This window comes from Homarus americanus, unplaced genomic scaffold (genome assembly GCF_018991925.1).
Source record: "Homarus americanus isolate GMGI-L3 unplaced genomic scaffold, GMGI_Hamer_2.0 scaffold2539, whole genome shotgun sequence".
NCBI classification, from domain to species: domain Eukaryota; kingdom Metazoa; phylum Arthropoda; class Malacostraca; order Decapoda; family Nephropidae; genus Homarus; species Homarus americanus.
This window is the reverse complement of record NW_024725489.1, coordinates 5,016,413-5,040,416: the sequence shown is the minus strand read 5'-3', so window position 1 is coordinate 5,040,416 and position 24,004 is coordinate 5,016,413. Positions and strand designations below refer to the sequence as shown.

Here is a 24,004-nt window from a genome sequence, read left to right as displayed (position 1 = left end):
GAATGGGTAACTGCCTACTCGTTCCTTGGCCGAGCTGAACTAAGCCTCCTTGAGTTTTTCCTTGGGCTGCGCTAAAAAACTACTTTTATTTACACCAATGCCGACAACTTTGGAAAACTGAAGGAAAGGATACGTGAAGCTGTTAGAAAAGTTCAGTATGGTGTGTTATGGTGTCTGCGGAGCCACAAAGCTCACACAGTATTGAACTTCCATGTCTAGACAAGTAATCTTTTACGACTTCTTCTTTATTAATATTTCTGGGTTTTACAGGTAGCTTTCTTAGTTTTTTGTAACCAAAGTTCAAAATCAACAACAAGATCATTTATAATTACCAGTATATAACAACAGCCCATACAAGCACAAACTGATCACTATAAGAACAGCCCAGTCCCAACCATTGTAAAAATCATCAATAACTTGTAACAAACCAGTGTATTCACTCCTAGTAAATACTACTTTTTGCACTGTCACTATGTTGATATGCCCTGTAGTTTGAGCTTTTCCCCACCCAGCTATTATATATCTTATTTGTATCACTTATGTTACTTGTATATTATTTGTAAATCGAAACCCATTCCCCAATTATGTAACTGTATATTTTCAGCCTTCTGGCTGCTATGCTCTTTCAATAAACCGTTAATTATTATTATTATTATTATCATCATTACAGGAAAATGCTTGAGGGTACATTCAGCATTAGAATAAGTGGTATAGTTGACTGCATACAAGAAAAACTGCAAATTTATGTATGTATGTATGTATGTATGTATGTATGTATGGGGGAAACAACAGCAAAGTCTTCAATCTAAAAATCCGAAGTTATAAAAGCCACAATGTACAATAAGTAAAACATAAAACTACCATTATCATCACTATATCTAACTTGTAAATGTCAGTGAGTTGTTGACGGTATAGTGTTATTACTGCGCTTCAACAACTACAGTCTTAAGCGCTGAACTCTTAGTGGGTTAAGTGAAGGTACACTAACAACAGAGGGTCTACAAGTTGTTAGGAGGATAAGAACATGAAGGTACACTAACAACAGAGGGTCTACAAGTTGTTAGGAGGATAAGAACATGAAGGTACACTAACAACAGAGGGTCTACAAGTTGTTAGGAGGATAAGAACATGAAGGTACACTAACAACAGAGGGTCTACAAGTTGTTAGGAGGATAAGAACATGAAGGTACACTAACAACAGAGGGTCTACAAGTTGTTAGGAGGATAAGAACATGAAGGTACACTAACAACAGAGGGTCTACAAGTTGTTAGGAGGATAAGAACATGAAGGTACACTAACAACAGAGGGTCTACAAGTTGTTAGGAGGATAAGAACATGAAGGTACACTAACAACAGAGGGTCTACAAGTTGTTAGGAGGATAAGAACATGAAGGTACACTAACAACAGAGGGTCTACAAGTTGTTAGGAGGATAAGAACAAAAGTACAATAAACACAATCCTACAAAAGGCCAAAGCTAATGTTTCAGATCAGTGGAGCAATAAACATTACGTCTACAGATACAAACCACAGGGCAGAGTCTCATGGAGTACTTACATGTGTCGCGTCTTCCACCTGGGCGACTCTCAGCTGCTTTTCAATTCCAAAACTATGCAGGAAGTTGCCGCCGAACACCAAGGAATCTTCTGGGGTATATACTGCATGAATCCATCCTGAAGAGAGAGAAAAAAATTGGTCACTTCTTGTACAACTCTAACTGGTGTTTTACTCTTAGTTGAGCTGTGAGCCCCTTGATCCAACCTTCATAAAATAGAGGAAGGAGTAAAGATACAGGATAAAAAAACAATAGATAGATCATCCATGTGTTGACATTCTCGTACATGGCCACGGTTGTCTAGGCATTTTCCTGTTACTGCCGACACTTTTTTGCACTCCTCTCCCTTGCCATTTCTTCCATTTTATAAGCAAAATCTTCATGCCATAATTCACTGCCATTCATTCATTCTTACTGCTGTAACAGATGTTTTTAGCTGTGGTGTTCCCCTCCACAAATGAAAACCCCCACAAGATATATCACCTATCCTGGTCACAACACTTGAGTACAATACATTAACCCTTTGACAATGGTGACTTACCCACTAGAGTACAATAACAATACCACCCTCCTCAAGGGAACAGATCATCACATTCCAAGGGTTAAACAACTGTTCAGGGATGTCAAAACTATGATATATATACATTAGGTCTAGTGCCAACCTACCGGTGGGTATAAAGAAGGTGTTTCCTTGAAACAGTTCTATACGGGCACACTTGTCCACTGTATCCCCGAAAAATATGTCACTCTGCTTGCCTGAGAGGACCCACTGTTCATAAAGCTGTAGATTACGTTCTGTTGGAGGTATTAACCAGAAGATCTGAAGAAGGAAAAAAGGAAGTACTGTACTCAAATCATCATTACATCAATATATATATACAGTACAATGCAGTATATAATATAGCACAGTCACACCTCTCATACACTGGCCACCAGGGTCTGTAAGAGCTGCTCATCTTACTATCAGGGATGAGGACAAATAACCTTACAATAAAAAGTATCTCATATATATGTCTAAGGTCTTAGGGACAAGAAGATAGGACAGCCGTTCCAACATCGTGTTAACTGAATGATTTGTTGCCAAGGTAATGAATGGATGTCACTGGCATTAACAAAAGACTAGAAGCACAACTGCTTATCATACATGCTTTGAAAGTATCTACTGTGGCAGTTACAAAATAGTGTGCTCAAACTAAAAAAATTTCCTGATGCCAACACATGTGACACAAATTCAATCCCATGGTAAAGCAGGGATGGTGACAGGTTATTCAGCTGTGGTGTGCTCTGACCAGGGCTAAGCTAACCCCTCCCACAAATTAGAACAAACAGCAATATGGGAACAATTTTGTAAACCGTTTTGTATGAATTCTTCAAATACTATCTAAAAACACATAAAACTACGTCAGAACAATAAACTAGTTGTCTCACTTTCTTTCCCCGGAGAATGTGATACCACACTGACGTGCCACCAAAATCAATGTGGAAGTCTGTGTAGCAGCCTCTGACGGACATGAGGCAGTATTTTTGAACTTTGGGATACATCATATCTTCGAGTACATTGGTGGCTTCAGTCTGGGCTTCTTTTAAATGTCGTGGCCACACTCGCTCCACCCAGTCTATCTGACGTACCTGTTGAGGAGAAAACGTTCATTCACTGTACTCAAACCACACTGACAAAATACTGTACCTGGAACAATGGTTGAATAAAGGGAAAGAATTTACTAATGGAAGGGAGTGGGAATAGATCTTTGAGTGAGTTTTATATTATGTGCAGTTTTGAAACTAGATTTTCTTTAAATTAACATTCCTCTGAAGAACCAGCGACTCTTCTCCTCTGCATAAATAAATGTTACCCTAAACTACCAAGGCTCACCAGCACAAGAATGAATCTCAGTACCTGTTGTGAAAAAATTTCTGTACTGTACCTATCATGAACGCATCCTACTGTACCTGTCATGAATGCATCCTACTGTACCTGTCATGAACGCATCTTACTGTACTTGTCATGAAGACATCTTACTGTACCTGTCATGAACACATCTTACTGTACTTGTCATGAACACATCTCAGGGCTGGAGGGGCACAGTAGCAAGGGTTAAGACTACCAATAACAACTGATGCCTTGTGTGATCTAGGCAACAGGAAAACTCAACTTCAAAGTATCCTGAACTCCCTAAATGTCTAAGGCATTAAAAAATAAAAAATGGATCAGATGGCATGAAGTACTAAGAACCTCCTTTGACCGACAGAACATATTAATTTGCATCCATTTTGGGAGGTAAGAGAAAAATAAAGCAATGTCCAACACCCCTTACCATGTGATGAGTTATAATGACCTGGGTGAAAAGGGGGGAGGGGATCACTGTATGCTTTAGTGGAATGTAAGACTCATGGAAGTGCCTGATCGTGGATAGTAAACCATGTTAACAGTAAATAAAGATCCCCAAGTGGAAGGAACACTATTTAGGTGGATACTTACTACAGTTGGAGCCTGGATCAAGGACTCCAATTTTGTGTGAGAAAACTCTAAGGATATGACGTTGAGCAACTTGTCCTTGTCCTGGCTCTCAAAATACCGCTGCCAGTCTTTCATGGTCATTTCTACGTTCTTCTGTGTGTTCACGTCCATCACATCCAGCATTCTACGTGACCCTGAGACAAAGAGTTGCTTTAGTACCAAGGTGACACACACTAATTAATGACTTCCTTTATTTCCAGGTGACTATCCTAAAATACAGTACAGGTATAATTATGTATAAATCTGCATACTTTAATCTGAATGTAAGCACATTGTTCTATAAAGAATAGTGTACGTACTTATAAAACAAAGATTAATTTGACATCAAGTGCCATACAAAAATAAAACAAGTACTGTATTCAAATGATATAGATTTTGTAAACAGTTTGATCAATTAAGAACCAGATAATTAATCTCCTGTTAACCACTATTGACATACTGTATATAATACATTCAAGGATCCATTTGCTTTACTGTGTAAGCTTGAAGCTAAATGTTAAGTGTGTCTAGTTAACTCCACTTGTTATCTTGACCCTTTCCTGTTGTTCTCTATTCTTGTTTTGGAAGGTTCTTCCCCTGGTCCAGCAGCTGAGTGGATACAGCACTTGTCTCTTGTTGTAAGGGTCACCGGTTTAATACCTTGGCACTCCCAGTCCACTCGACCAAATATGGGCACCTAACATTACGGTCAGGGAGACAAAGACAGTCAAGTGCCTCCTTGTGTACAGAAAGCTTAGTTTAGTGTGCTGTGTCCACACTATTCCAAACAGCCATCAGGTCTATGAATCCCACGTTCAGTTTCAAACTTAATCCCTCCAGTATTTCCCCTCTTCTCCGAGGTTCTTGTCCCACACCCCTCGATTAACCTCACACCAGTGTTCCCATAGACTGCTGAGAGTTACACAAACTGGTTCATGGGAAGGAACCATTCACCTGGGAGGCAAACACTGCCAACTGAACTATAAAGACATGTACTATTAACTATCTACCTGGTGTCTCTCCTATACAGTACACACATACAGGGGGGGTATTGTGTGAGGGTGAATCATGAAATACAACAACCCAAAAACCGGAAACGGAAAGTAATGGCAGGGGGGAGAGTTGTAAGAGAAGAGTATTAAGTACAGCAAAGATCTCAAGTAGGAACACTTCACAAACACTTCTTCATCTCCTTAACTTTACTTGATTGCACTGGAGGAGGAGCAGCCATAATTAACCTTCTTCATTTTAATAGCTTAACATCTATTACTGAAGTGAAGTGTAAGCATTAACTTTTACCTGTCATAGTACAGAAACAGGATATACAGTATTTTGTTTTTCACGGAACATTCCATACAACGCTGCTAAACCAACACCAGAATAATGTAATGTACAGGCAGCGGTGGCAAGCGTGAAAAAGTGAAAGTGGGTCCCATAGGCATGACTGCCCGTTAGCGACAGCGTTGATACAACACACTGTATACTAGGCCTTCGGTACACAAGGAGACAGCATGGCCGGTACTGCACTCGACCGCCTTCACTTCCCCAAGTTGTAAACTTAAGTACCCATTTACAGCTAGGTGAACTGGGAGTGCCCGGGCATCGAACCACCGACCAATAGAATAGGAGACGAGCGCTGTATCCACTCGACCGCTGCACTTCTGTGATAAGAGTACGGTAATAACCTTCTATTCTTCACCACAATCTTACTGATCATTACAAATATTCATGGATTGGTATAAAAAGAAAAATTTATATAGTATATATTTTCACAATCTTAAACAATCCCGTTTGAGCTCACCGACACACAGACGAACATCATTGATGGTGAAATCTGTATTTGGTATTACGATGCCGAGTTTTGACTTCTCTCTGAAGAGCAACGGCCAATTAAATCCATTCTCCTGTACGTGCGCAAGATTATAATCTGAAAGAAAGAAATTGCCATACAATACAGGTAAAAATGACTGTACTATACTATACAGCTCCTCCCCAACTTACAACAGGGTGAGGGACCCAAATCCAGGTTGCAAGTCGAAATGGTCCTAAGTCGAAAATGCTTAAATAATACATAGAAAATATAAGATGGGTGTCTCTTTTTCTTCTAAGCACCACAAAACTCTCACTTTTACGCTTGCCAGCCATTTTAAAGTGAATTACAAACGAAAATTTTGTCTGTGTACTGACGTTGGGACTCAAAAATACGCAATTTGACAAAATTTTGGTATGACTGAGGCAGGTCGTAAGTGCGGGTGGTCGTAAATCGAGTAGGTCGTAAGTCGGGGAGGAGCTGTAATGTACTACATAAAAATACAGTATTGTACTATACAGCATACCCAAAACTGTCCATAACTGTTAGAGTCCTCCACAGCAACATGGGTTACAGACAAGAGTTAAGTAAACTCCAAGACTTGAGGATGAAAATATAACCATTGCTATACAGTGCTTTACAGTCTTCTTAAAGGAGTTACTGATTACTTTTTGTTTTCACATAAATCAAATCTAATTCTTTACATAAATCATCAAATGTACCGTAGTTCTGATGAAAATTTTACATAACATTCAGGAAAACATCAACCATGAATGAGAGACTCTCTCTCTCTCCCCCTCGCACACACGCTCGCACGCACACACAAACATTCACTCAAAAAATATATCTACGATTTTGTGAGAATATATACAACACAATTAGACGGAGGATTTTGACATCCTCGCCGAGACAAAGAGTCGCAGTGTTCTTTTTTAAATTCACCAAACTCCTCCGTACAGATATATCCTGCAGCAGGGACCCTTTGGAAAGAGCCTACACAATACCCACCATCCAGTACAGTATTACTTTTCTTGAAAGTTACAGGTACTAAACAGTTTAGCTTTGCCGTTGCTGTAACTTACCTAAATCGGTCATGTCTTTTACAAAACAGGAGTTAAAGTCGTCCGATTTTATCTTTTGGTCGAGGTCAAACGTGTGGTGACCCTCGATCTCCTCGTCGCCCAGAGCCCAGTCATCACTGTACAATTTACGCTCCTTTCGCTCTCGCTGAAACAAGAAGAGATTTTAATTACACAGCTGATATTGATCACAGGTACAGAAATATCTCCTTTAGCCGGAATCCCTCAAACCCGGAACTCTCCGATAGCCGGAATTGAAATTTTATCGGAAATTTTTTCCCCAAGCAGCATTTTCCGGAAAATTCTGGCTAAGGGAACGATTTTCCGAGGGGCACATTTTCCGGAAATTTTTGAGAAAATCCCAATAACCGGAAAATTCCGGCGATGGAGTTTTTTCCAGGTTCGATAGATGATGTTATGGGCAATTTCTGGAACTTCTGAGAGCATTTTTCCATTGGCCCGAAAATTCCGGGGATGAGGGATTTTTTCCCCGGCTTCGAGTAGTACAGTAATAATAAACAGCATAGCTTAGGTTAGCTTAGGATAGGTATAGTTAGGATACGTTAGGTTAGGATAGGTTATGTTGGGTTAGGAAGGAGAGGATAGGTCAGGTTTGGATAGACATACTGATCCTACTACATTTGGTAACTGAACATCATATTAATTACGACAAAATAAATACATACACATTGCAATACTCATGTTAAAACTATATAAACGCACTGTACGGCACCAAAGTAAATTCATGTCCAAATACAGTACTGTATCTATTATCTGTTGTCTCAATGTTTCACAGTGTGTGGACAGATACTTTTTGAGATACAGTCGACCCTCGTTAATTCGGACCCCTTTAATCCGGATTTCGGATAAATCTGAACTGTCCATATTAAATTTCTGGTTCTGGGATTGTTCCTGTTGCAATTGGGGTTGCAATTTCAAATTCTGTGTCACTACTAAGGAATAACGAAGTCTCTGGTGCACTGCACTCTAAGATTAAGAGAAAACGGACGACTCAGGCATCCTGAAGTGAGAGAAAACGGACTCCTATGATGGGACACTCAAATAAACATACACATAGCTACATATTTTGTGGACTACCAACTGTACAGTATCCTTTTCATCACTTTGTAATAAACCTAGTCATGCTTACCTGTGTTTCTGATAATTACCATAACATTACAGTAATACCCCGCTTAATGCGGTTTCGCTTAGCGCGTTTTACCGTATACGCGGTGCTTCGCCAGAGCCGAACTTTCACTTAACGCGTGTTTTTTTCACGTATACGCGGCGAGTGTCCGGCTCGAGACGCTATTTTTAGATTCGCCCCACCCACCACCCGCCTGCTCTCGTCTCTCCCTCCTCCTCCCTCCCTCCGCCTGGGCAAGCCGCGCTGTAAGGTTGCGCAGTGTGTCTTCTACTAACGTAAGTGTTACACCTAACTTTTAATTTTCCTTACCTAACCTATATTTTTCCTAACTTAACCTTTATTTTTCCTAACCTAACCTCTTTTATATTACTTGTTTGTTCATACCATCATAAAGTTAAGATAAAATTTTTACAACAACATAGTTATGTGTCGTCCAAAAGTGGAGTTTGGGGGGTCGGGCCAGTTTCTATTGGAATTAATCCCATATGTTCTGTTGTTCACTTAGCGCGGTTTTCACTTAACACGGTACCCTGTGGGTTTTATTGACCGCGTTAAGCGGGGTACTACTGTATATATTTATATATTAACGGTTGTACAAACACAAGGCCTCACACATGCCACTCAGACTGACAGACTTGACAAGTTTTACCAACCATAAAGACAGTTGAAGCTTTAAACATCACTCACAATGGATCTTGAATATTCCAACTGTAATCAGACATACCTAAGTTGCCTCAACAATTGCAACCCCAGTTGCAATATCAAATTCTGTGTCATTACTAAGGAATAACGAAGTCTCTGGTGCAGTGCACTCCAAGATTAAGAGAAAACGGAGGACTCAGGCGTCCTGAAAAGAGAGAAAACAGACTCCTATGACGGGGCACTCAAATAAACATACACAAAGCTGTATAATGCAATGTTATGCAATATTAACCCCTAAATCGGTTAATTCGGACAATCGGCTAAAACGGACACCCTTCCCCCCCTATTAGTCCGTTTTAACGAGGGTCGACTGTACTGTACATCCCCTTAGGCTTCATACACTGTACAGTATACAGTAGCTACCTGTAATCCTGATACAATTCTGTACTGTACTAACACTTTGGTCACATTTCTGTGACTGTAGTGTAATACAGTACTGTACAGTACAATACAAAGAGTAAATATATGTGCCATCCCTAATTCATAAGGGCTTGGTTTACAAAAAGCTTAAGCTACATTTTTTTTTGCTTTTTTCATAATTTTTTTGCAGGGTCAGAAGGAGCTAAGGTGCTGACACTGGCATCTCAAGAGCTTGTTGTACCACAGCTGCTGGTCAGCTTATAAAGACGGGTGGATCCAGGAATATCAAAGGGGGGGGTCGAAGAAGTTGTGGGTGGGGGAATATGCCAAGCACTAACCCACCCAGCTGGTGTTGTTTTGTGAGATCTGACCAATATCATGGGCATTTTGAGGCCATGTGCACTAATATTAAGAGATATTCTGAAGTCAATAGTTTATAAAAACTCTTTACAAAACAAAAAATGCCCAAGTACAATACTGCATAAAGAAAAAGTACAGTATTGGAATTTTCTGGTGAAAGGGGGGGGGGATCCAAACACCCCCCCCTGGATCCGTCCTTGAAAGACCCAATCAATAAAAGCAGCATAGTGTACTGCATGGTTAAGTAAACTAATGATAAAATACTTGTACTGTACAGTAATGTCTTAATTATCATGACTCACAGGATCACTAGGTGGAGTAGGGGCAAGATGCTGACGTTTTTAGTTTCCCACAGTTTTATCTTGTGTCAATGGAAATAAAAAAAGAATATATATACTGCCTGATAAGTTTAGCATTCATTCTGCAGATAATACTGTACCTCATGAAAATAAAATCCAGTGAAAGCAAAATAAAAGAAGGTACCATGTAATGTACAGTACAGTACAGTACAATACAATACAGTACAGTAAAGTACAGTACAGTACAATATATTACAGTACAGTACAATACAGTACAGTAAAGTACAGTACAGTACAATATATTACAGTACAGTACAATACAATACAATACAATACATTACAATACAGTACAGTAAAGGACAATACAGTACAGTACAATACAGTAAGGTACAATACAGTGCAATACAGTACAGTACAGTACAATACAGTGCAATACAGTACAATACAGTAAAGGACAATACAGTACAGTACAATACAGTACAGTACAGTACAATACAGTACAATACAGTACAGTACAATACAGTACAGTACAGTACAATACAGTACAATACAGTACAGTACAATACAGTACAGTACAGTACAATACAGTACAATACAGTACAATACAGTACAGTACAATACAGTACAGTACAGTACAATACAGTACAGTACAATACAGTACAGTACAGTACAATACAGTACAGTACAGTACCATACAGTACAGTACAGTACAATACAGTGCAATACAGTACAATACAGTACAGTACAATACAGTAAGGTACAATGCAGTACAATAGAGTAAAGTACAATAGAGTACAATACAATACAATACAGTACAGTACAGTACAATACAGTGCAATACAGTACAGTACAATACAGTGCAATACAGTACAGTGCAATACAGTACAGTGCAATACAGTACAGTGCAATACAGTACAGTAAAATACAGTACAGTACAGTAAAATACAGTACAGTACAATACAGTACAATAGAGTACAGTAAAATACAATACAAAACAGTACAATACAATACAGTACAATACAGTACAGTATACTACAGTACAGTATACTACAGTACAATTCAGTATAATACAGTACAGTACAATACAGTACAGTAAAGTTCTATACAGTACAGTACAATACAGTACAATCCAGTACAGTACAGTACAATACAGTACAATACAGTACAATACAGCACAGTACAATACAATACAGTACAGTTCTATACAGTACAGTACAATACAGTACAGTACAATACAGTACAGTACAATACAGTACAGTACAATACAGTTCTATACAGTACAGTACAATACAGTACAGTACAATATAGTACAACACAGTACAGTACAATACAGTACAGTACAATACAATACAGTACAATACAGTACAGTACAATACAGTACAGTACAATACAGTACAGTACAATACAGTACAGTTCTATACAGTACAATACAATACAGTACAATACAGTACAGTACAATACAGTTCTATACAGTACAGTACAATACAGTACAGTACAATATAGTACAACACAGTATAGTACAATACAGTACAGTACAATACAATACAGTACAATACAGTACAATACAGTACAGTACAATACAGTACAGTACAATACAGTACAGTACAATACAGTACAGTACTATACAGTACAACACAGTACAGTACAATACAGTACAGTACAATACAATACAGTACAATATGACACAGTACAATACAGTACAACACAGTACAGTACAATACAGTACCAGTGCAATGCAGTACCGGGCACAATACGGTACCGAGTACAGTACAGTACAGTACAGTACAGTACAATACAGTACAGTACAATACAGTACAGTACAATACAGTACAGTACAATACAGTACAGTACCATACAGTTCTATACAGTACAGTACAATACAGTACAATACAATACAGTACAATACAGTACAATACAGTACAGTACAACACAGTACAGTACAATACAGTACAGTACAATACAGTACAGTTCTATACAGTACAGTACAATACAGTACAGTACAATATAGTACAACACAGTACAGTACAATACAGTACAGTACAATACAATACAGTACAATACAGTACAATACAGTACAGTACAATACAGTACAGTACAATACAGTACAGTACAATACAGTACAATACACTACAGTACAATACAGTACAGTACAATACAGTACAGTACAATACAGTACAATACAGTACAGTACAGTACAATACAGTACAGTACAGTACAATACAGTACAGTACAATACAGTACAGTACAATACAGTACAGTACAATACAGTTCTATACAGTACAGTACAATACAGTACAGTACAATATAGTACAACACAGTACAGTACAATACAGTACAATACAATACAGTACAATACAGTACAATACAGTACAGTACAACACAGTACAGTACAACACAGTACAGTACAATACAGTACAGTTCTATACAGTACAGTACAATACAGTACAGTACAATATAGTACAACACAGTACAGTACAATACAGTACAGTAAATACAATACAGTACAATACAGTACAATACAGTACAGTACAATACAATACAGTACAGTTCTATACAGTACAGTTCTATACAGTACAATACAATACAGTACAATACAGTACAGTACAATACAGTACAGTACAATACAGTACAGTACAATACAGTACAGTACAATACAGTACAGTACAATACAGTACAGTTCTATACAGTACAATACAGTACAGTACAGTTCTATACAGTACAATACAGTACAGTACAACACAGTACAGTACAATACAGTTCTATACAGTACAGTACACTGTAGGCATGTGTTGGCTGACCTGGCTCTCTCAGCATCACAGGTAATCCACGTCCTACACTGTATGTCAAGTATTTCATTTATTTGTTTATTATCGGCATATAATAATTAAGTAAACCAAACAATGAGATCAATAACATCTTTTATGGTCCTTGAAGACATTTTGGGACACGATTTATTTTTGTAGCAATGTATCTCAGCTTTTATAATGGGAGGTATTGGAAAAATAGGATTCAATTTTTGATAAGTCAATTTACTTTCTTTTCTTTAGGAATGGAACCCTTTAATGAACTGTGGAATGCTTGTACAATATATAACAATTCCAAGATGCTCACTACAAAACTATTCTGAAATACTTACACTAATGCATTTTTATATTGGTATTGCTAATGAAATACTGTATCATAAGTAATAAGGGCTTACCAGGACTCACACTCTCAATTAAATTCTCTAAAATACAATAACAGTACTGTACTCTGAGGGTACAGACAGCTAAGGATACAGCAACACTGACCCTCCTCACTCAAGGCAGAGCATAAAAAATCACCCTAAAATACACTTTCCAGAATGGTATTAAAAAAAAAAGAGCATTACTGTACTGTACACTATCTAATGTAAGAAACTACTGCAGGCACACGACACCCACAGTCTTGTAGCCTTTAATATTAAGTACCAACAGAGATTAAACGGAAGGGAAACAACTTAATTTAGACATCAAGACAGTACTAACGTGCATGGGCAACTACTATGAGCATTAATGAACTAATTATGTCCCCAGTGTGACACATCACCCTTGGAGATTTTAGCTGCATACAACCCTCCCACCCTCCCTCCCTCAACATAACGCACACCCTCCCTCCCTCCCTCAACATAACGCACCCCTCCCTCCCTCCCTCCCTCCCTCAACACCCTCGCCTACCCTCCTCCCTCAACATTACACACCCTCCCTCCTCAACAGCCACCCTCCCTCAACACAACGCACCCCTCCCCTCCTCCCTCCCTCAACATAACGCACACCCCCTCCCCTCCTCCCTCAACATAATGCACCCACCCCTCCCTCCCTCCTCAACACCACACCTCCTCCTCCCTCAACATAACACACATCCTCCCTCCTCCACCTCTCCCACCCTCCCCTCAACATAACACACCCACCCTCCCCTCCTCCCTTCCACTACCCTCCTCCTCCTCCTACACCCCTCCTCCTCCTCCAAACACCCCTCCCTCCCTCCCCTCACTCACCCTCCCTCTTCCAACACATAACACACCCTCCCTCCCTCCTCAACATAACACACCCCTCCCTCCCTCAACCCCTTACACCTCCCCTCCCTCCCTCCTCCAACACAACACACACCTCCCTCCCTCCCCTCCTCCAACATAACACACACCTCCTCCTCAACACTACCCACCACCCTCCCTCCTCAACACAACTTACACACCCACCCTCCCTCCCTCCTCAACATAAACACACCCTCCCTCCTCAACATAACACACACCCTCCCTCCTCAACACCTCTTACACACCCTCCTCCCTCTTCAATAACACACCCTCCTCCCTCCTCAACACCAACACCCATCCTCCTCCCCTCAACACCCTCCCTCCTCAACACCAACACCCACCCACCCTCCTCCAACACCACACACCTCCTCCCTCAACACACACCCTCCCTCCTCAACACAACACACACCCCCTCCCTCCTCCAACACACACACCTCCCTCCCTCCCTCTTCAACTTACCACCCTCCCTCCTCCAACACCTCCCTCCCTCTTCAATAACACACCCTCCCTCCTCCAACACACACCCTCCCTCCTCAACATAACACACCTCCCCTCCTCAACATAACACACCCCCTCCCTCCCTCCCTCAACACCTTACACCCCTCCCTCAACACTTACACACCCTCCCTCCCTCCCTCTCCTCAACATAACACACACCTCCCCTCCTCACCCAACACACACACCCTCCTCCCTCAACATAACACACACCCACCCTCCCCTCCCCCCACCTCCCTCCTCAACATAACACACACCCCCCCTCCTCCCTCTTACACACCCTCCCTCCCTCTTCAACATACCACACCTCCCTCCCTCCTCAACATAACACACACCCTCCCTCCCTCCCTCCCTCCCTCAACATAACACACACCCTCCCTCCTCCCTCTTCAACATAACACACACCTCCTCCTCCCTCCCTCCTCAACATAACACACACCCTCCCTCCCTCCCTCCCTCAACATAACACACACCCTCCCTCCCTCTCTTCAACACACACCCTCCCTCCCTCCCTCCTCAACATAACACACACACCCACCCTCCCTCCCTCTTCAACATAACATAACACACACCCTCCCTCCTCCCTCCCCTCAACATAACTCCCTCCCTCCCTCAACATAACACACACCCCTCCTCAACATAACACACACTCTCCCTCCTCCCTCTTCAACATAACACACACCCTCCCTCCTCTTCAACATAACATAACACACACCCTCCCTCCCTCAACATAACACACAACCACCCTCCCTCCCCCTCTCCTGAACAACACACACCTCCCTCCCCCTCCCCTCAACATAACACACACCCTCCTCAACATAACACCACCCACCCTCCCTCCCCTCTTCAACATAAACACACCTCCTCCTCCACACTCCCTCCCTCCCTCAACATAACACACACCCTCCCTCCTCCTTCCCTTCCTCAACATACACTACTCCACCCACCCACCCTCCCTCCCCTCCCTCCCTCCTCAACATAACACACACACCCTCCCACCCCTCCCTCAACATAACACACACCCTCCTCTCCCTCAACATAACTCCTCCTCCCTCAACATAACTCCCTCCCTCCCTCTTCAACATAACACACACCCTCCCTCCCTCTTCAACATAACATAACACACACCCTCCCTCCCTCCCTCTTCAACACAACACACACCCCTCCTCCCCTTCAACATAACACACACCCTCCCTCCTCCCTCCCTCCTGAACATAACACACAACCACCCTCCCTCCCTCCTCAACATAACACACACCCTCCCTCCCCAACATAACACTCACCCACCCTCCCTCTCAACATAACACACACACACCCTCCCTCCCTCTTCAAATAACATAACACACACCCTCCCTCCCTCCCTTCCCTAACATAACACACACACAACCACCCTCCCTCCCTCCCTCCTCCCTAACATAACACACACCCCCCCTCCTCCTCCCTCAACATAACACCCACCCACCCACCCTCCCTCCCTCCCTCCAACATAACACCCACCCACCCACCCTCCTTCCCCCCTCCCCTTCAACATAACACACACCCTCCCTCCTCCCTCTTCAACATAACACACACCCACCCTCCCCACCCCTCCCTCTCCTCCTCAACACATAACACACACACCCTCCCTCCTCCTCAAATGATATACACACACCCTCCCTCCCTCTCCCTCAACATAACACACACCCTCCCTCCCTCAACATAACACCCACCCACCCTCCCTCCCTCCCTCAACATAACACACACTCTCCCTCCCTCTTCAACATAACACACACCCCCTCCCTCCCTCTCTTCAACATAACACACACCCTCCCTCCTCCCTCCCTCCTCAACATAACACACACCCTCCCTCCCTCCCTCCCTCTTCAACACATAACACACAACCTCCCTCCCCTCCCTCCTCAACATAACACACACCCTCCCTCCCTCAACATAACACACACCCTCCCTCCCTCCCTCCCTCCCTCCCCTCAACATAACACACACCCTCCCTCCCTCCTCAACATAACACACACCCTCCCTCCCTCCCTCCCTCCTCAACATAACACCCACCCTCCCTCCTCAACAATAACACCCTCCCTCCTCCCTCCCTCCCTCAACATAACCACACACCTCCTCCTCCTCCCTCCTCAACATAACACCCACCCTCCCTCCCTCCCTCAACATAACACACACCCTCCTCCCTCCTCAACATAACACACACCCACCCTCCTCACACCACACCCTCCCTCCCTCAACATAACACACACCCTCCCCCAACATAACACACACCCCTCCCTCCTCCTCAACATAACACACACCCACCCTCCCTCCTCCCTCCTCAACATAACACCCACCCCTCCCTCCCTCCCTCATCATAACACACACCCTCCCTCCTCCCCTCCTCCCCATCAACACACCCAACTCACCCCTCCCTCCCTCTTCAACAAAACACCCACCCTCCCTCCCTCAACATAACACACACCCTCCCTCCTCAACAACATAACACCCACTCTCCCTCCCTCCCTCCCTCTTCAACAAAACACACACCCTCCCTCCCTCAACATAACACACACACCCTCCCTCCCTCAACATAACACCCACCCTCCCTCCCTCCCTCCCTCAACATAACACCCACCCTCCCTCCCTCTCCCTCAAAAACACCCTCCTCCCCTCAACATAACACACACCCTCCCTCCCTCCCTCAACATAACACACACACCCTCCTCCCTACCTCCCTCAACATAACACACACCCTCCCTCCCTCCCTCCTCAACATAACACTCCACCCTCCTCCCTCCCTCATCATAACACACACCCTCCCTCCTCCCTCCTCATTATAACACACACCCACCCTCCCTCCCTCTTCAACATAACACCCACACCTCCCTCAACATAACACACACCCACCCTCCCTCCTCAACACATACAACACACACCCACCCTCCCTCCCTCCTCAACATAACACACACCCTCCCTCCCTCCCTCAACATAACACACACCCACCCTCCCTCCCTCCTCAACATCACACACACCCACCCTCCCTCCCTCCTCAACATAACACACACCCTCCCTCCCTCCTCAACATCACCCATCTCCTCCCTCCCTCTCAACATAACACCCACCCTCCCCTCCCCCTCATCATAACACACACCCACCCCTCCCTCTTCAACATACCACCACCCACCCTCCCTCTCTTCAACATAACACCAACCCCCACCCCTCCCCAACATAACACACACCCTCTCCTCCTCTTCAACATAAATACACACCCTCCCTCCCTCCCTCAACATAACACACACCCTCCCTCCCTCCCTCAACCACATAACACCCACCCTCCCTCCCTCCCTCCCTCAACATACCACCCACCCTCCCTCCCCTTCCAACATAACACACACCTCCCTCCCTCAACATAACACCCTCCCTCCTCCCTCTTCAACATAACACCCCACACACACACACCCTCCCCTCCATCCCTCCCTCCTCAACATAACACCCACCCTCCCTCCCTCAATATAACACCCACCCACCCTCTCTTCAACATAACACACACCCTCCCTCCCTCAATATAACACACACCCACCCTCCCTCCCTCTTCAACATCATACCACACACCCTCCCTCCTCAACATAACACCCTCCCTCCCTCTTCAACACATAAACCCACGCCCCTCCCTCAACATAGCACACACACCCTCCCTCCTCAACATAACACCCACCTCCCTCCCTCCCTCCTCCAACATCAACACACACCTCCCTCCCTCCAACATCAACACACACCCTCCCTCCTCCAACATCAACACACACCTCCCTCCCTCCCCGCCAACATCAACACACACCCTCCCTCCCTCCCTTCCTTCAACATTAACTCACACCTCCCTCCCTCCTTCCTTCCTTCAACATTAACTCACCCTCCTTCCCTCCTTCCTTCACCATTAACCCATCCTCCCTCCCTCCCTCCAACATCAACACACACCCTCCCTCCCTCCTTCAACATCAACACACACCCTCCTCCCTCCCTCCTTCATAACTCACACCCTCCCTCCTTCCTTCCTTCAACATTAACTCACACCCTGCCCTCCTTCCTTCACCATTAACTACATCCTCCTCCCTCCTCCAACATCCCACACCCTCCCTCCTCCTTCAACATCACACACACCCACCCACCCTCCCTCCCTCCCTCCCTCCAACATCAACACACACCACCCTCCCTCCCTCCCTCCCTCCCTCCTTCAACATCAACACACACACACCCACCCCTCCTCCCTCCTCAACACACACACCCTCCTCCCTCCTTCAACATCACCACACACACACCCTCCCTCCCTCCTTCAACATCAACACACACCCCTCCCTCCCTCCTTCAACATCAACACCCACCCACCCACACCCTCCCTCCCTCCCTCCTTCAACATCAACACCCTCCTCCTTCCAACATCACACACACCCTCCCTCCTCCTTCAACATCAACACACACCTCCCTCCCTCCCTTCCTTCAACATCAACACACACCCTCCTCCTCCCTCCAACATTAACTCATATCCTCCCTCCCTCCTTCAACATTAACTCACATCCCTCCCTCCTTCAACATTAACTCACATCCTCCCTCCTCCCTCCTTCAACATTAACTCGATATCCTCCCTCCTCCCTCCTTCAACATTAACTCGATATCCTCCTCCCTCCCTCCTTCAACATTAACTCACATCCTCCCTCCCTCCTTCAACATTAACTCACATCCTCCCTCCCTCCTCCTTCAACATTAACTCACATCCTCCCTCCCTCCAACATTAACTTATCCTCCCTCCCTCCCTCCCTTCAACATAACTCACATCCTCCCTCCTCCTCCTCAACATTAACTCCTATCCTCCCTCCCTCCTTTAACATTAACCATCCTCCCTCCTTCAACATTAACTCCATCCTCCCTCCTCCCTCCTTCCTTCAACATTAACTCACATCCTCCCTCCCTTCAACATTAACTCACATCCTCCCTCCTCCCTCCTTCAACATTAACTCACATCCTCCCTCCCTCCTTCCTTCAACATTAACTCACATCCTCCCTCCTCCCTCCCTCCTTCAACATTAACTCACATCCTCCCTCCCTCCCTCCCTCCTTCAACATTAACTCACATCCTCCCTCCCTCCCTCCCTCCCTCCTTCAACATTAACTCCATCCTCCCTCCTCCCTCCCTCCCTCCTTCAACATTAACTCACATCCTCCCTCCCTCCCTCCCTCCTTCAACATTAACTCACATCCTCCCTCCCTCCTTCAACATTAACTCACATCCTCCCTCCCTCCTTCAACAGGGAGGCAGGTAATAGGTAGTAAGCAGCTACCAAACAGGGAGGTACTACCGCCTGGGAAGATATTGGAAACATACAGTAATGTGTTGACTAATGGTAGACCCTGCTGCCATATGTGACCAAGTCCCAGGTTGATGATCTGACTTTCTGCCTCATTTACACACAGTTGCAGGGTCTCAATTGCTTCTCTTACTTGGACAACACAACATACATAATGTAATATCGTTTCTCACTCTTGATGTATTTTTTCGTGTTTGTACTTATTTATTATTATTGTTTTTTTCATTAATTTGTTATTAATTTTATTAATTGTTGTAATAATAATAACAATAATAATAATAGATATTATTATTATTATACCCCCTAAGGCCCTGATGTGGGTCAGTGACTTGTGCCCGGGTGGGATAATCCCCGTAAAAAAAATCAACACACTCCCTCCCTCAACATCAACACACTCCCTCCCTCAACATGAACATCAACACACACACTCCCTCCCTCCTCACCACTTTCCCCCTCTCCCCCTTAATCTCACCTCTTCCTCCCTCTCCCCCTTAATCTCACCACTTCCTCCCTCTCAATATCAAAACCCCCTCTCCATACATCATCATTAGAAACCATTTCCACCCTTAATATGTATATTCTCCCTTCATTTCAACTCTCCCCTTCCTCCCTTAATATCAGTACTCACCCTTCCCTATATATCGACACACTCCTTCCCTCCCTTGATTGCAATACTCCCTTCCTTCCTCCCTTATCTCAACTCTGCTTTACTCCCTTAATATCAATAAATCAATAATCTTCCTTCCTCCCTTTATTTTAACTCTCCCTTCCTCCTTCCCATGATTGCAACACTCCCCTCCCCTCCTCTCTACTCTCCTCCCTTAATATCAATACTCTCCCTTCCTTGACTCCGTGTCATTCCTCTCCCTTCTCTGCTTTAATTTCAACAGTCCCCTCTCTCCTTCCTTCCTTCCTTCCTTCCTTCCTTCCCTTCACCTCAACTCCCTCCTTCCTTCCTTCCCTTCACCTCAACTCCTTCTTCCTTCCCTTCACCTCAACTCCTTCCTTCCTTCCCTTCACCTCAACTCCTTCCTTCCTTTCCTTCATCACAACTCCTTCCTTCCTTTCCTTCACAACTCCCTCCTTCCTTTCCTTCACCTCAACTCCCTCCTTCCTTTCCTTTCCTTCCCTTCACCTCAAATCCCTTCCTTCCTTCCTTCCCTTCACCTCAACTCCCCCTTCCTTCCTTCGCCTCCTCCCTCCTTCCTTTCCTTCACCTCACAATCCTCCTTCCTTTCCTTCTTCTCTTCCTTTCCTTCACCTCAACTCCCTCCTTCCTTTCCTTCACCTCAACTCCCTCCTTCCTTTCCTTCTCCTCTTCCTTTCCTTTTCACCTCAACTCCCTCCTTCCTTTCCTTCACCTCAACTCCCTCCTTCCTTTCCTTCACCTCAACTCCCTCCTTCCTTCCCTTCACACTAGGAAAATTTTCTTACTGTTGTCTTGTGTGGCAGTTCTGTTTTATGTTGTCCCGTGGCAGCTGGTAGTCGTGGAGTGTGTTCCTAGAGCCTATGAGTAATGATCTGAGTACAATGATTTAACCCCTTGAGTACAATGATTTAACCCCTTGAGTACAATGATTTATCCCCTTGAATACCATTATTTAATCCGTTGAGTACATTGATTTAACCCCTTGACTACCATGATTTAACCCCTTGAGTACCATGATTTAACCCCTTGAGTACAATGATTTAACCCCTTGAGTACAATTAATTATCCCCTTGAGTACCATGATTTAACCCCTTGAGTACCATGACTTAACCCCTCGAGGACATTAATCTACCTTTGGTCTAAACTTCAGCATTATCTAATAAATTAATTAGGTGACGGCCAGCGTTGTACCCAGACGACTGACGCACCATAATGTCTCCGGTAGAAATGGCCGATAAGTGACTTTCCGCGAGCTTCCTTATACGGCACTGTATAAATACTGTATGACAACCATACGGGTCAGGGTTCTCACACTACTTTATCGCATGGTCTGACGCCGTAAAAAATCTTTCAAATGTACAAAATAATAGCCTGAAGTGTAAAGAAAATAACTCGTGGTGTAAAAAAATAAAAAACAAATAATCTGAGGCAGAAGAAAGTCAGTGAAGTGTAAAAAATAAAATAAAAATTGATAAAAATAACTTGTGGTGTAAAACTTGCATTAAAAAATAACCTGAGGCAGAAAAAATCAATGAAGAATATAAAAAAAAAATATAAGAATTATTAGTCCCTTCACTGATAGGGACACCGCTTTTAATATTTTATTCGGGTAACGCAAGACGATTTCATCCAGCGCGGAGTGTGAGGCGCCTGTACACAATAGAGGAGTTAACCGGTCTTTGATGTAGTGTAGAGAAGTGGTTTATCGCCAGGCCTCTCGTGTGATGATATGTGCTTGGGTTTACCTGAACATTACCATATAAGTTTATTTGGCTCGATTATACATACTGTTGCTATTTGAGGAGGGGGAGAGAGGGGGTTGGGTTGGGTTGGGTTAGGATTAGGCTATTAGCATTAGGTTAAATTCAGTTAGGTTAGATTAGGCTAAGCTAAGTTAAGTTACATTAGCATCGAGGTATGTTAAATTTGGTTAGGTTAAGTTAGATTAAAGTATTGACATTAGGTTAAGTTCAGTTAGGATAGATTTAGTTGTTAGGTTAGATTATGCTCAGTTAAATTAGGTTATTATCATCAAGTTATGTTAAATTAGGCTAGGTTAAGTTAGAATATAGTAGTATTAGTTAGATTTAGTTAGGCTAAATATGGTTGCTAGGTTACATTAGACTAAGTTAGGTTAGAATAGGGTAAGTTGGGTTATATTTCCATTAAGTTAGGTTTCCATATACTGAATTAGCATTAGGGTAGTTAATTATAAGGTCAAACAAGCTGGGTGACGGGGGGTTAATCTGCAGGTAACCCCACACTTGAGCAACACTAGAGTTCACCCATACACCTGACCCTCACTCTATGCACACTCACTGTACGCTTATTTGCCATTATGCGATGGACCCTACAGTACTTTTACCCACAATTCACTTAATGGGGAAAAAATTTATATACCTGTATTAAGCATTGTGTGCAAGATATGGGAAGGGGAAAAACGGGTTGGGGAAAACTGGGGTTGGGGAAAACTGGGGGTTGGGGAAAACTGGGGGTTGGGGAAAACTGGGGTTGTAGAGGAGCCGCATACTCTATAGGGTTAAGGTGACTTGTGACATGGTAAGATGGCACTTTTTCTTATTTTAGAGTTTTATATTATATTTTCTTTATTTCTAAGACATTTTGGAGTATTGTAATGATTTTTCCACAAATTTTATAGCAGTACTGTTGTCTTTTGGTGTGTGTGTGTGTTGGATATGAAATAGTGCCAGAGTTAAGGTTGGCAGAGCTCCAGATATGGTTTGGGCCACATCCCCATATGGTTAGGAATTGACTTTATGCAATTTCGAGTTATGTGAATTATGTGAGGTTTTCCCGGAACGTAACCCTATCATAGAGGAGCGGTCAGGTGTACCAACTAACTGTTCTAAACATGACAACACATTTTTATCATTAAATCTTTAAGCAACACGACTGCAGCTCAAATAGGCCCCCAACCTAACCCAACCAAGCATAATCCAATTTGACCTAACCGATGGCAGTAAATTCCATCAGGGTGGAATCTGATTGACCCTACAACAATCTACTGTACTGGTAATGCCCTGAATACAAACACAGAGAGCTCAGGTTCTCAACTGAATCAGCCATGTTAATATTGTTATTATTATCCACTCTGTACAAGTATCTGTGTTTTTCTGGCTAAATAAACTGTTTCAATTCAATTCAATTCATAGTATCAGGATAAATAGCAAACTGTCATTTTCAACATTAATACGTATAACAGAAAGAGGCAAACTTATATCCCACCTTTATTCTGATGTAAATACTGTATTTATGCTATCAACACAACTCCCCTCACCTATCACATGAAGTTTAGGCACCCCAGCTTATTTCACCTGAAGATTAACCACCCAAATGCTAACCTAACCCCCCCCTGGTGAAATAAATAAACTGGTGTGCCGAAGGTGATCAAGAATGGAGTGCCTAATTTTCAAGTCACTTTCCTGTTCCATCATAATGTTACTTGCGGGTGGGTGGTGGTGTTAGGTCAAGTTAGGGTGGTTAATCTCCAGGTGAGATAAGCTAGGGGCGATTCTTCCGATACACATATACTTGACACCTATTAGTACACCTGACATGAACGACACCTAACACAGATAAAACCTGACACCGACTGGTACGCCTGACACTGACAATACTTGACACCTACTGGTACACCTGACAC

The 24,004-nt window shown here is 43.4% G+C and overlaps 1 protein-coding gene across 4 annotated transcripts in view; it reads right to left on the bottom strand.

The window, feature by feature from the left end:
• Positions 1 to 7,107, bottom strand: part of LOC121865035 — a 50,840-nt gene extending 43,733 nt beyond the window's left edge. For 2 of the 4 annotated variants that reach the window (XM_042364350.1, XM_042364351.1), the window contains exons 1-6: positions 6,945 to 7,107; positions 5,854 to 5,979; positions 4,035 to 4,207; positions 2,984 to 3,184; positions 2,222 to 2,375; positions 1,558 to 1,673 (exon numbers count right to left, since the gene is read on the bottom strand). In XM_042364350.1, coding sequence (XP_042220284.1) covers positions 1,558 to 1,673; positions 2,222 to 2,375; positions 2,984 to 3,184; positions 4,035 to 4,207; positions 5,854 to 5,979; positions 6,945 to 6,957 — 783 coding nt within the window. In that variant the 5' untranslated portion in view covers positions 6,958 to 7,107. Of the gene's footprint in view, positions 1 to 1,557; positions 1,674 to 2,221; positions 2,376 to 2,983; positions 3,185 to 4,034; positions 4,208 to 5,618; positions 5,714 to 5,853; positions 5,980 to 6,944 lie in introns of those variants that run through there. The other 2 variants (XM_042364353.1, XM_042364352.1) reach the window with 2 other exon arrangements.
• Positions 7,108 to 24,004: the final 16,897 nt, after the last annotated feature.